Below are 15,000 nucleotides of genomic sequence, written 5' to 3'. Positions count from 1 at the left end.
CATCTGCCCTAACTCCGTGCCCCAGTATTTTCTTGGTGGGTCTCTCTCTCTCTCTCTCTCTCTCTCTCTCTCTCTCTCTCTCTCTCTCTCTCTCTCTCTCTCTCTCTCTCTCTCTCTCTCTCTCTCTCTCTACTACTACTACTACTACTACTACTACTACTACTACTACTACTACTACTACTACTACTACTACTACTACTACTACTACTACTCCTCTTCCTGCTCCTCCTTGTCTTCTCTCTCCTATCTCTCTTCTGCATCACCACCTTCAATACCACCACAACCACCACCACCACCACCATCGCTTTCCTATATGTGTCCTCCTCCTCCTCCTCCTCCTCCTCCTCCTCCTCCTCCTCCTCCTCCTCCTCCTCCTCCTCCTCCATCATTAGACGCGCTGTCACACCCTCTCGACGTGATATCTCACCTTGTTTGGATCTTCCCTTCCTCCTCCTCCTCCTCCTCCTCCTCCTCCTCCTCCTCCTCCTCCTCCTCCTCCTCCTCCTCCTCCCTACCTGAGAATTACCTGAATAACATCTAATCGCCTAAAGGAAGGAGGAGGCTGCTGACCTAAAGAGGAGGAAGAGGAGGAGGAGGAGGAGGAGGAGGAGGAGCCACGTAGGCCTATTGGCTTTTTGCAGCTTGTTTTATGTTCATACTTGAGTGGAGAGGTGGAGGGAGGAAGGGAGGAGTGATAGATTAGTGGAGGGTAGGAGAGATGAGGTGGAGGGAATGAGGGAAGGATGGAGTGAGAAGAGAAGGAATTAAGGAACGGGAGGAAGGAATTAGGGAAAAAAAAAGTGTTTGAGGAAATGGGACAAGGAAGGAGGGAAGGAAGGAAGGAAGGAAGGAAGGAAGGAAGGAAGGAAGGAAGGAAGGAAGGAGGGGGAAAGGAAGGAAATAAGGATAGATTGATTGAAAAGTATGAAGAGAAAATATAAGAGAGGGAGAGAGAAAGAGAGAGAGAGAGAGAGAGAGAGAGAGAGAGAGAGAGAGAGAGAGAGAGAGAGAGAGAGAGAGAGAGAGAGAGAGAGAGAGAGAGAGATGGAAGAAAGAAGAAGATGGCATGAAAAAGTAAGAAAGACGATTGATGAAGAGATAGATAAAGGAAGGAAGAAGAAAGATTAATGAAGAGCAAGGAAAATAGAAGGAAGAAGAGAGGTTGATGATGAAAAACAAGATAAAAGAAAAGAAAACGGGAGATGGAAAATTAAACAAAGGAAAATGAAAAGACTGATTAATAAAGAAAAACTGGATATAGAAAAAAAAACTGATGAAGAGAGACAGTAAAGAAAGAAAATAAATAAATAAATAGAGTAACAAATATAATAAAAGAAAACGGTATATTGAGGAGAGACTAGTGTATAATTGATCGTCACCCTACAATCATTACTGTCATCTCTAGTCTCACCCCATCACTGTCACAACCCCCTCCCCTCCCCACCACCTCGCGACCCCCTTATCTGTTCCCCCGAGAGCCAGCTGACACCTGCCCTCTGCCCCTCCTCTCTGTTTACATCCCCTATCCTTGTTCCAGTAATTTGAATCCTCCTCCTTCTGTATATTTTTATCTATTCTTGTTTTTTTTATTTATTTGATTGTTGTTTTTCTGTAAGCATAATGTGACAATTTTCCTTTTGTTTTCTCTCCACAGTCTCTCTCTGTCTCAGCCTCTACCATCACCACAGAACCGTTAATTAATGACACCCATACCAGCAAATTAACTTTTACACCCCAGTAACTCCGTAGAACACAATGCATTACACCATTCCAACTGTAAATCCTAAGACACAAGGTACCTACAGACCAAGAACCTTCCTGAACACAGCACAACTCATTAATCACACAGTACCCTTGAAACCTCATAAACTATATTAATCTTGGCCTAAAGAACATTAGAAAACCCACGGGACTCTTGAGGGTTCACATAAGATAGATGTTACAATTATCGTGGGTTTTGGTTATCAGAGCACGTGAACCCCGCAGCCCCTCGCATCTCCCTGCCTGACATCTGTAACATATCCTGTCTCCACTCTGATCCCTCTTTTGAAACAACCAGCGGTGTTTTCTCTTTTGTGTGTGTGTGTGTGTGTGTGTGTGTGTGTGTGTGTGTGTGTGTGTTCGTGTTGTTGTTGTTTAAATCTACATTGTATCAGAGAGAGAGAGAGAGAGAGAGAGAGAGAGAGAGAGAGAGAGAGAGAGAGAGAGAGAGAGATTTATAGGAGTCGAAACCACACAATTTCTGTCTAGCAAATTAGGTAAGAGAGAGAGAGAGAGAGAGAGAGAGAGAGAGAGAGAGAGAGAGAGAGAGAGAGAGAGAGAGAGAGAGAGAGATTTCTTTTCTCTTACTTTAAATTCTTAATAGAAGAAATGAAGAGACAGGAAAGGTTATATTTTTAGCTCTTTATTAATCTTATTTTCTTATTATTTTCAGAAAGAAGGACAGACGAAGGAAAGGAGATAAGGTAAGATTAAACTGTTTTCTTTGAGTTCCTGTAGTTTTTAAATAATTTTGGTATGCATGTATGTCTTTTTTTCATTACTTCTTTCTTGTATTTCTGTAATTGGCATCATAAAGGTGATTTTTTTAGTGTGTTGTTTGAAATTTGATGTGAGTAGAAGAGAATTTTGTAATTTTTTTGTAAGATTTTTTTTCCCCCTCAATTTATGTGGGGTGGAAATCTGATTTTTTATTTATTTTTTTTCGTATTTTTCCCCCACAACGATTGTCTGTAAAAGAGGCAGACATGTTTTAACTTCTTTCTTTGTTATTACTCTTTTTTTTCACAATTTGCGTCCGTCAAAGTGTCACAAACTGAGTTGCTTGAGAATTCGCGAGTGTGTGTTGGTATGCTAAGTGTTGCGTGTTGAGTTGCGGTCACTCTTGTGTTGTGTGTGTTTCTGCTCGCCATGTTTGTGTTGATTGTGTTGCTGTTTGTGTTGATTGTGCTGTGTTGATTGTGTTGTGCTGCTGTTTGTGATGATTGTGTTCTTGTTTGTGTTGATTGTGTTCTTGTTTGTGTTGATTGTGTTGCTGTTTGTGTTGATTGTAGTTTGTTGTGTTGCTGTTTGTGTTGATTTTGTTGTTTGTGTTGATATTGTTGCTGTTTGTGTTGATTGTGTTGTTTGTTGTGTTGCTGTTTGTGTTGTTTGTGTTGTTTGTGTTGATTGTGTTGTTGTTTGTGTTGATGCATGTGTGAAGTTTGCGTCGTTGATTGCTTTATTGTCTTTTTTTTGTGTTTGTGTTGTGTGTGTTACTGTTCATATCATTCGTGTTGTTTGTGTTGTTTACGTTCTTATTTGTATCATTAGTGTTCTTGTTTGAGTTGCCTGTGATGTTTGCACTTTCAGTCGTTGTTTGTGTTCGTACTATTAGTGTTGGCGTTTGTGTTGTGTTGTGTGTGTTGGTGGTGTGTTGGCTTGCCGGCCGATGAGTCCAGAGATTGCGTTCGTGATGAAATAGTGTTCAGGAAAATTGATTTCGTCCGTAGCTTTTTTCTTTTTTTCTTTTTTTTTCTATTAATTTTTTGTGATATTTTCATGTATATTTTTAATCAAAGTATCAGAGAGAGAGAGAGAGAGAGAGAGAGAGAGAGAGAGAGAGAGAGAGAGAGAGAGATTGTACAAGTAATGGAGGTTTTACTGTGTGTGTGTGTATGTATATGTGTGTGTGTGTGTGTGTGTGTGTGTGTGTGTGTGTGTGTGTGTGTGTGTGTGTGTGTGTGTGTGTGTGAATCCCTACTGAAACATACATACAGATAAAAAAAATAATAGAAAAATCCACGAAACAACAGCTCTATTGTTCTCTCTCTCTCTCTCTCTCTCTCTCTCTCTCTCTCTCTCTCTCTCTCTCTCTCTCTCTCTCTCTCTCTCTCTCTCTCTCTCTCTCTCTCTCTCTCTCTCTCTCTCTCTCTCTCTATAGGCTTTATCTCGCTTTGTATTTCTCTCCATATATATATTTTCACTCAGCCTGTTGCCTCTAGTTTTTTTTTCTTTTTTTTTTAATTCCAGTTCATCCCTTACCAGTTCTTTTTTTTTTAATGTTTATCTCCCGTTTTCTTTTTGACGTAAGTTTCCGTTTTCTCTTTCATATCCAAAGGGCAGACTGAAGAGAAGGGGAAAACAATGCAGAAAATTATAGTTTATATCTGACCCACTAACGATTGCAATGAGAGAGAGAGAGAGAGAGAGAGAGAGAGAGAGAGAGAGAGAGAGAGAGAGAGAGAGAGAGAGAGAGAGAGAGAGAGAGAGAGAGAGAATACTGCACTCTAGGATAATTATTTGTATTTTTACTATTTTATTGAGAAATGTAAAGTTTTTGCCATGTTTGTACCCAGAGAGAGAGAGAGAGAGAGAGAGAGAGAGAGAGAGAGAGAGAGAGAGAGAGAGAGAGAGAGTCAGTCAGTCAGTCAGTCAGTAGTTAGTGAGTGAGTCTGTCAGTTAGTTACCTCGTTTGATATTTAGTTGGTTATTTGGTCAGACAGTATGTATGTATGTATGTATGTATGTATGTACGAGTATGTATGTTTACCTGTCCATCTATCCATCTATCTATCACCAACCCTATAAAAATAAGCATGATTTCTTAACCCCCGTCACAACTCAGGGGGAGGGGGAGGTGACACATCATAACAAAGCATGGTGGCAAGGTGACAAAAAGGTGAGCCGTGGAGAGGGAGAGAGCAAAGAGTTTCACACCTGTCTGATTTCAATTCTGTCTTACCTGTGAGTGACAAGAATTTTTGGTATCCCTTCCTCTTTGTATTACTTTGTGTATTGAATGCTTGTGAGGTGAGCTAATCAAAGGGAAAGCCTATCCGAGCGGTGAGTGATTATGAAAGATACAGGACAGAGAGAGAGAGAGAGAGAGAGAGAGAGAGAGAGAGAGAGAGAGAGAGAGAGAGAGAGAGAGAGAGAGAGAGAGAGATTACTGTGTTTGTGTATGATAAATTGTGATGTAATTTAACAGAAAAACGAGACAGACGGATAGACAGAGAGAGAGAGAGAGAGAGAGAGAGAGAGAGAGAGAGAGAGAGAGAGAGAGAGAGAGAGAGAGAGAGAGAGAGGGGTACCGTATGTGTGTGTGTGTGTGTGTGTGTGTGTGTGTGTGTGTGTGTGTGTGTATTTTTCTTCCGATATCGCTTGCATATGAACGATTGCACTTAATTAAACACGAGACGCGTCCGAAACACGTCCAAACACACACAGGGAACATGAAACACGAGACTGGGAGACAATGGAGAGGAAGGGGAGAAAAATGAGAAAAATGAGGGTTTCTGACGGGTTAACGATAGGGGCACGTCAGAGAGAGAGAGAGAGAGAGAGAGAGAGAGAGAGAGAGAGAGAGAGAGAGAGAGAGAGAGAGAGAGAGTGCTGTCGTTTTAATATTTCTACTTAGCAAAACACGGAAAATTTTCAGAATGCATCACTCAGATTTTTATTCACTGTTCTGTTCTTACTTTTCATTCATTATATTGCTCGTAATTACCTCTCACTCACTCCTATTCAACTAGCCAATGTGAAGCACGGTTAGCATTCACAACACAGCGCTACCTCTTCTGCTAACAATCTTAAATTATAACCTGGGGCATTTAAACTCGAGTCAAGTAATTTACCGAAGTATTTGTAGTGGTAGTAGTAGTAATAGTAGTCGTTGTTGTTGCTGTAGTAGTAGTGGTAGTTGTTGTAGTAGTAGTAGTAATAGTAGTAGTAGTAGTAGTAGTAGTAGTAGTAGTAGTAGTAGTAGTAGTAGTAATACCAATAGTAGCAGTACCAGCAGAATCTAGTAGTAGTAGTAGTAGTAGTAGTAGTAGTAGTAGTAGTAGTAGTAGTAGTAGTAGTCACACCTTTATCATATTCATTTTCGTCCACCGCGAGCTGATGAGTATTGAATATAATGGCATTCACCTGTACCGTTAATAAAGGGCACTCATTTCCCCGACCCAATGGCCTAATTAATTCATCAGTAAACATCAAAAGTCATCGTACTGGGCTTGTGTTATATTGTATTTGGGATGACAATGGTTGCACTGTTTTACTGCCTGCTGCTGCATTTTTTCCCTTTTTTTCCCCTTTTTTCCTTTTTTTTTTTTTTGTGTGTGTGTGTGTGTGTGTGGTGAGTATTATTATTATTATTATTATTATTATTATTATTGTAGTAGTATAGTAGTAGTAGTAGTAGTAGTAATAGCAGTAGTAGTAGTAGTAGTTTAAATAGTAGTAGCAGTAGTAGTAGTAGTAGTAATAAAATTAGTAGTAGTAGTAGTAGTAGTAGTAGTAATAATAAAGTTAGTAGCAGTAGTAGTAGCAGCAGTAGCAGTACTAGTATCATTGATAGTAGTAATTATTGTTGTTGTTGTTGTTGTTGTAAAAAAAAAAATCCTACTGATGATATACAAATTCTCTGAACAGATAATTAAACTTTCCATTAAGATAAGCCACGATAACAGCAGCATTGTGTCTGTGTCTGTGTGCGTGTTGAGCATAAACCGTTACTGAAAAAAAAGTAATAAAAAAAAATATTACACATACTTCACCTGATTACTTTTTTTGACCAGGTAATTACACATGTCATTAAGATTGCCCATGATAACATATCACCCCACACCTCCCACATATCCCACACCTGTCATTACCGCTACACACCTGCCCACTAAACTATAATCAAGACAACCTTTTTTTATGCTCTACCAAATTTTCTCGTATGTAATAAAATGTTCAGGACTCTCCCTGTAATTCTGTTGTTGGTCTCAGTCTCTCCTCTTTAGTCTGTGGTGCCTCGTCTGCGCCTTTCTTTCCACCAGTTGTGTTGCCCGTGGCCTCACTTGGTCTTATGTAAAAAACTGAATAGGAGAATAAAAGTGAATGTTATTTTGAAAGACCTCACTGGCAAGGAGTTTTTGATTTAAGCCTCTTGGTGTAGATTTTGTTGTTTTAGCTATTATTTTTCAAAGACGCCATTAGGATTAAGAAGTGACTCATTCAAACATTTCACTATTGTTCTTTTAGTATTATTTTTTAAAGGCATCATTGAAAGCAAGACGTGGCTGACATAAACCTTTTAGTATTGTTATGTGTTATTACGTCGAAAAACACTGTAGGGGCAAGAAGAATATTATGGTTGTATTTTCCAGGCGTTGCTGTGAAAGTATGGCCAGCTACACTATGCCTAAGGTAGTGTTGTAAGGTGGTACACAACATTGTTACTTCCTACCAGAGACTGACGAGGATAGGAGTGTGATTGATGTGTGTGTGTGTGGGGGGAGGGGTGCTTTGTCTGGGCCGGTTTGTGTAGGATTGCAGGGCAGGTATATAGTTAGACTGATTGACTGTAATTGTCTTGCAGTTTAGTTTCAGATTGTCAGTAGTTCACACTCAGAGAATTAGCCAATCACTGCTCTGGGCTCTCAACATATGTGTCACTCTTACACACACACACATACACACACACACACACCAGTAAATCTCAGTATAGACAAGATCAGGTTTCAATCAGCACCTTATGACACACACACAGGTAGACACAGGTAAACAACGCAATATACATATACACCAATCGTCTTCCATCCACACCTGTCACACACCTGCCACACACCTGTCCGTCTTACCTATTGATTCACACGCACCTCACCTGTCCCGCCATTTCCCGTGATCCGCGCTGAGTTCAAGGGATCAATGATGAGTGGAGGGTAGGAGAATGTCACTAAAATACCCTGAAAATACCCCAGATTCCCGTTAATTTATCCCTAGCACACCTTAGATTTACCCTAGTCCATCGTTAATACTATCGCTTTTACCCCAGAAGGAAATTTTAGTTACTGAAATATTCCTAAAAAATACCCTAGATAACCGCATGTTAAATTTGCCCTGCTTAATGATTCCCTAATATATCAATAGTCATACCCTAGAAAGTAATGCCATCAAAATACCCTTAAAATACCTTAGTTTATCCTTAAAATACCTCTTACTTGATCTCGAGAGTCACCCTAGTATGCCCTTCAACTTACCCTAGAATATCGATGCTACCCTAGAAATGTCCCTAGAAATATCCCTAGAAATGTCCCTGTCATGAGAGTCCAGGTAGATTTGTGGCCAGAAACCATCCACTGCATCATGGAAGGTCTGCTTGCTATTGTAACATTCATTATTTTCATTTCTTTCTATTTTCGTCCTTTTCCTCCTGCTTTTCTTCCTTCTTTTCTTCCCTCAGGTCATACACAAGACGAACAAACACAATCCTCCTCCTCCTCCTCCTCCTCCTCCTCCTCCTCCTCCTCCTCCTCCTCCTCCTCCTCTTCTTTCCTCCCTGACTGGTAATATTAACTGCTTGAAACGGAGGAGGGGGAGGAAGGAAGAGGAGGAGGAGGATGCACTAAACTCCGCCCATCTATCTTCTTGTCTGTCTGTCTGTACGTTTGTCAGTTCAAGTGTAGTCAGTTAATTTGAGTCAGTCAGTAAGTCAGTTAGTCTCTCTCTCTCTCTCTCTCTCTCTCTCTCTCTCTCTCTCTCTCTCTCTCTCTCTCTCTCTCTCTCTCTCTCTCATTCAGTGGTCTAAATTTCCAGTCATTTCCCTCCTCACTTCATTTCTCATTTGACTTCTTCTTTTCTCCGTTTTCTTTTCATCAATAGCTGGAGGTCAGACTTTAATAATACGAGGCGGAAAGGCACGGCGGCCCAGGTGGTCAAGGTTCTCCTAAAATAATCCAGGTGGGGGCCTTACCTGTGCAGGGATCAGGAAAGACTCGTATATACTCTTTATTTCATGCAATTAAGTATTTTTACATCGTGACATTCAGGATTTCTTTCAAACTTAACCCCCGAGTCTAGGAATACGCTGGCCTAGTTTTTTTTTTTTTTTTTTTTTTTTTTTTGTGTGTGTGTGTGTGTGTGTGTGTGTGTGTGTGTGTGTGTGTGTGTGTCTATATAGGAAGTGGAGGTATCGATTGGATTATGATGTGTTTATTTTCTGGTTAGGACTAGTATAAGTTAGGTTAGGTTAGGTTTGGTTAGGTTAAGTTAAGTTTGGTTAGGTTAGGTTAGGTTAGGTTTGGTTTGGTTAGGTTTGGTTAGGTTTGGTTAGGTTAGGTTAGGTTAAGTTTGGTTAAGTTTGGTTAGGTTTGGTTTGGTTAGGTTAGGTTAGGTTAGGTTAGGTTTGTTTAGTATTGCGACTGATCAAAATGGCTTGCTATTGCATATATTATATTTCAGACTATATTTTTGTATTTAACTTTATTTTAGACTCTGGATACAACTGTGTGTGTTTAGATTCAGGTTACGACTAATGGGTGCTTTCCTAACCCTTGAAACTCGGATTAAAACGGTCTGCTGTAACTTTATTTCATTTTATTTCTGGGTGTGTTTGTTTGTATAGGAAATGAAGGCAGTGGTTGGCTTGTGTCGTATTTCTTTTCAAGTTAGGATAGGTTAGGAGTTAGGAATAATATACGTCTTCCTAACCCTTTCACTGACACGTTTCCTTAATTACCAAGCACACTGAGGCATCTTTTCTTGTTCTGCACCCACATTCAAACTTTATACTAACTAGAAATTGCAAAATCCGTTTTTTTTTTTTTTTTTTTTTTTTTTATCCCCTTCTCTTTCTTGTAAATGCTCATAATGGTCCCATGATTTTCTTTCAATGCACTGAATTATTACGTGCCTCAGTGAAAGGGTTAACCTACAAAAGGTGGATGATGTATTGTGACTCGCTATAATATCCTAGTTTCGTTTTTCATTGTGTTTTAGTCTCACAATTTCACTACACGTGTTTGTTTGCAGGTCAGTGTTGAGGATTGTCTTATCAACTCATAAGCAGCTGTGTGGTGCATCAAAATGGTTCACTCTGACTAAATTCTCTTGTATCAGACTTTGTGTTAATGAATCGCAAACCCAGAATTTTAAAAGACACAATACATAACTTGTTTAGTTTAAGAGAGCAGTCATCAAACTTCATAAAAAGAAAAACGTAAAAAAAAAAAAAGTAATCTTTGCTTAAATAGAATCTAAAACCAGAAAAAAAGGGAAAAACTACAGCAATTTGAACGTAACACAATGAAATAGATGGTGAAACATTTTAAGAACACAAACACAAACGTAACTGGATCACATTTCACAAAAACTTAATTAACCCTTTCACTGCTATTCGAATTCCTTAATCACAAGCCTTCTCTTAGACATTTATCATCGTACACTAAACATTACAATTAACCCTTTCACTGCTATTCGAATTCCTTAATCTTAGACACTTATCATCGTACACCTAAACATTACACAAGTTAAACATACGAAAATCTCTCTTCATTTCCTTCCTCTTGATTTTGGGTGCCTGCAAAGATCACTTATGTACAACAGGTCCCACAACTCTTTAAATATGGTGCCAGCTGTGACGCAATGAACAACATCAAGCCTGCTGCCTGGTCATGTGTCGCGTCGGTAAGGTTGGCATGCGTGGGTTGACGTGACGCTGATATGCTGATCTATTTCCTATCTCCAGTGTGCAGGGGTGCCAACTGTTGCCACTTTGATCATAAAACGTTTCCAGTAATACCTCCCATTGTGCCAAAATGTAGACTTCTTATTTTGAAGGATAGTGTTGAGAGCAGCTGTACAAAATTGACTTCGCATATCATAGTGAATTCAACCAGAGAAAGGATGAAATTGCTACAGAGATACAATGACAGATGACAAGAATAGACCCAGAAGTGTCGAACTGCCACTGAGATCAAGAATAAAGTATAGAAGAGAGCTGAAAGAAGAACACTGGCTAAACATACCGAGTCTAGATTCCTTGAGGACTTAAAACAGAGACAGGGAGAAACAGATCCACGAATAGAGCGGCAGGTGACAGGAATAGACAGTAATTAGGTGACAATGAGACGGAAACGTTCATTGTAGCAGTGAAATTATTTACCCTCGTCTCTCTCTCTCTCTCTCTCTCTCTCTCTCTCTCTCTCTCTCTCTCTCTCTCTCTCTCTCTCTCTCTCTCTCTCTCTCTCTCTCTCTCTCTCTCTCTCTCTCTCTCTCTCTCTCTCTCTCTCTCTCTCTCTCTCTCTCTCTCTCAGGTAAACTCTGCGCCTCAGTTATCACAAGTTTGAGGATAGATTGAGCACACCTGAGACGAGAGACCTGCAGGTAATCGTCAGGTAATCCGATGAAGACTTGGGACTCTCTCTCTCTCTCTCTCTCTCTCTCTCTCTCTCTCTCTCTCTCTCTCTCTCTCTCTCTCTCTCTCTCTCTCTCTCTCTCTCTCTCTCTCTCTCTCTCTCTCTCTCTCTCTCTCTCTCTCTCTCAATAACGTAGTTTCATTATTTTCGTTTTATTCGCTACTTCTTTCTTGCTCTAATTTCTTTTTTTTTTTTTTTTTTTGTTCTTTACTTTCTTCATTTGCATTCTCATTTCCTCATTATCAGTTTTTAGTCTTATCTTCATATCTTTTCATACTCTTTTTTTTTAACTTTCATTATCACTTGCTCATTTTCTTTTTTTCTCTCTTTCTCGCGCCTCTCATTTTCTTTTATTCCCTCACTTCTCTTGCCCTCATTCTTAAACTCTCCCTCTCTCTCTCTCACTCACCTCTCTCTCTCTCTCTCCGTCTCACCTCAAGGCGCCTTATGACCTCTTTGCTGGGGCGTGGAGTGTCAGTCAGTCAGTCAGTCAGTCGAACGCTTACCTGAAAAAGAGAAAAATATATACATCATTATCTCTCTCTCTCTCTCTCTCTCTCTCTCTCTCTCTCTCTCTCTCTCTCTCTCTCTCTCTCTCTCTCTCTCTCTCTCTCTCTCTGTTATTAGAATTGATATATTTATAGATTAATCTTCACTTTTTCCATCTTTCTTTTTTCTCTCTCTCTTTATTCATTTCTTTTTTATCTTTTCTTTTTCTCTCTTTTCTCCATCGTCGTTCATTTCATCTGTTCCCTTTTGTATCCCTTTTTTTTTTATCTATCGTAATTTTTATCGTCATTTTTTTCCTGTCTGATTTTTTTTTACTTTATTTACTTTTTCATCTTTTTGTTGTACGTGTCTTTTGTCTGTCTGTTCCCTTTCTCTCTCTTTTTTTTTGTGCCTTTTTTATTCTCTTTTTTCCTTTTCCTTTTACATATTGATTTATTGCTGTGTTGTTAAAGTCACCTCGTCCTTAATAGAAGTTGACGTGGTAGATAAAAGAATAGATAGATAGATAGATAGATAGATAGATGGATGGATAGATACATAGATAGATAGATAAGTGAAGACAAACAAATGGATAGATAGATAGGCAAGTAGATAAAGGAATAGACAAATTGATAGTTAAACAGACAAATAGATAAATACATACGAGTACATACATACATACATACATACATACATACATACATACACGACACTTCAATCTACTATTAAAAAAGAATTATTACCCCCTCTCCCCCCCATCACCTACCCACACCTCTTCCCCCTCACCCTACCCCTCCTATTTCTCACCCCCCATCACCGCCCCCCCCCCAAACACACACACACACACACACACACACACACACACACACACACACACACACACACACACACACACACACACACACACACCATCTCATCATCCCCCTCCCCCACCCACAATACCCCCATTTTCCCCCAGCCCCCCACCCCTCCCTCCCTTCCCCCCAATAGTGTGACGTAGGCTACCAAATTATGAAGGTTTACTTAATACAGCCTACCTTTCATCTTTCTAGTGCCTCTCTCTCTCTCTCTCTCTCTCTCTCTCTCTCTCTCTCTCTCTCTCTCTCTCTCTCTCTCTCTCTCTCTCTCTCTCTCTCTGGAATACACCTTTTTTTCTCGATCTTCTTCTTCTTTTCAGTTATTATTATTATCATCATTATTATTATTATTATTATTATTATTATTATCATTATTATTATTATTATTATTATTATTATTATTATTATCATTGCTATTTTCTTTCTTTTTCTTTTTTTTTTTTTTCTCCCTCCTCGTTCCTTCTTCCTCTTATCCTACCTCCTCCTCCTCCTCCTCCTCCTCCTCCTCCTCCTCCTCCTCCTCCTCCTCCTCCTCCCATATTCTCCCACCAAGAGCACTCCTCTCCTCTTCACCTCTCACTCAAAAGCTTCTCCCTCTCCCTCTCTCCCTCCGTCTCCTCACCTCTCACTCTCTCCATAACCCCTACAGACCACTCTGCTCCACTCCTTCCCTCTCCTCTCCTCTTCCTTTCTCCTCCCTAATACCTCCCTTTTTCTCTCCCTGATATAAGTTGGTCCCTCTGTCTTCCTTGTCCTTCCTGTTCATTTAAGGAACCCTGACATCTCACTAAGGTTTCAATGCTTCACTAGAATACGCCTCTAAGAATTACACGTCATTTTATTAAGTTTGATGAAGGATCTCTCTCTCTCTCTCTCTCTCTCTCTCTCTCTCTCTCTCTCTCTCTCTCTCTCTCTCTCTCTCTCTCTCTCTCTCTCTCTCTCTCTCTCATATCCAATAGCGTGCTTCCCATTCAGCAAAGGACTCCCTCACACTTCTCTAAGGGCGCAGTGCCTCTGTAGGATACGCTGTAAGGATTTCCTCCCGCCATCCCACCGCTTCATGAAGGCTCCCTCGGTGTGTCTCTCGCAGGATACCGCCAAGCACTGTGATATCTTCAAAGGGGCACTTAAGGATGTTCTTTCGCCTTCACGGGAATCGAAACTTCGTCCTTAAAGAATATTTTGTTTATTTACGACTTAAATCCACGATAAAACCTTTCATGTTTAAAATTCAACCGTTTTCCTGCGATACAAAGGAATACAAAGGAAAGGACAGACAGTAACAGACAGCAAGGGCTTTACTGGGCTTAACAAGACAGTCTGTGTGACGGCACCACCACTGCAGGTTCTATGAGTAAGAGACAGAAGGACAGCAAGAGTCAGGGAGGGCACGCCAGGCAGCATAGAGGGCGGGACAGGCATGGAGTGTGAGAGGAAAGGTGGAAAGATAAACATTCTTCTCCTTCACTTGCAGGAGAAATGTATTGCAGTGTTCATTAGATGTTTATGAAATGTTTGTGGTTATTTTCTCATCAGTAAAGTAAAATAGTGTTATTCACAGTTAAAGGGGTTAATAAAGGACCTCCATTACTTTAGGGCTTCCTTAGGACTCAGGTAAAGGAGCAAAGCATGTGGTTGTGTGAAAGATTTTTATTTATTTTTGGTAATTTGAAGTATCTTATTCGTAGGACTCTCTCTCTCTCTCTCTCTCTCTCTCTCTCTCTCTCTCTCTCTCTCTCTCTCTCTCTCTCTCTCTCTCTCTCTCTCTCTCTCTCTCTCTCTCTCTCTCTCTCTCTCTGTCTATTCCTTCGCTTCCTTTTATGTATTTTCCATTTACTGAACTTTACTGGCAGTTTTCTTATTATCTTTTATGTCCTCCCCCTCTTCTTCTTCTTCCTCCTCCTCCTCTTCCTCTCATCATTGGTTTCATATCATCATCTAATTTCTTTCCCTCCTCCTCATCCTTTATCTTCTTTTCCATCCAACTTCCAAAACAAGGAAGAGGAAAAGCAATAAAAAAAAATGCAGATTATCTCCCTCCTCCTCCTCCTCCTCCTCTTCCTCCTCCTCCTCCTCCTCCTCCTCCTCCTCCTCCTCCTCCTCCTCCTCCTCCTCCTCCTCCTCCTCCTGGAATGTTTGTCTAGGAACGTATTAGTATTCATGACATGTAGGTATGGACTTGTGTATAGGTGTGTGTATGGCTGGAGGAGGAGGAGGAGGAGGAGGAGGAGGAGGAGGAGGAGGAGGAGGAGGAGAAGAAGAAGAAGAAGAAGAAGAAGAAGAAGAAGAAGAAGAAGAAGAAGAAGAAGAAGAAGAAGAAGAAGAAGAAGAAGAAGAAGAAGAAGAAGGAGGAGGAGGATAAAAGTGTTTATTATTTTTAGCTTCACCACGGTTTCCTCCTCCTCCTCCTCCTCCTCCTCCTCCTCCTCCTCCTCCTCCTCCTCGTTAAAGTAGCTTGCTTACGTGTTTGAGAGAGAGAGAGAGAGAGAGAG

The 15,000-nt window shown here is 40.4% G+C and overlaps 1 protein-coding gene across 10 annotated transcripts in view; it reads left to right on the top strand.

Moving 5' to 3' along the window:
• The window catches only part of LOC135094481 (uncharacterized), a 406,203-nt gene that overhangs the window by 213,583 nt on the left and 177,620 nt on the right, over positions 1 to 15,000 (top strand). For all 10 annotated transcript variants that reach the window (XR_010263832.1, XR_010263829.1, XR_010263831.1 and 7 more), the window contains exon 6: positions 2,435 to 2,465. Coding sequence is in view for 2 of the 10 variants with exons in the window: in XM_063994607.1 (XP_063850677.1) it covers positions 2,435 to 2,465 (31 nt within the window). In the remaining 8 variants the exon portion in view is untranslated. The remainder of the gene's footprint in view (positions 1 to 2,434; positions 2,466 to 15,000) is intronic.

Source organism: Scylla paramamosain, chromosome 45 (genome assembly GCF_035594125.1).
Source record: "Scylla paramamosain isolate STU-SP2022 chromosome 45, ASM3559412v1, whole genome shotgun sequence".
NCBI classification, from domain to species: Eukaryota; Metazoa; Arthropoda; class Malacostraca; order Decapoda; family Portunidae; genus Scylla; species Scylla paramamosain.
The sequence above is the reverse complement of the archived record's forward strand: the minus strand, read 5'-3'. Positions and strand labels throughout refer to the sequence as shown.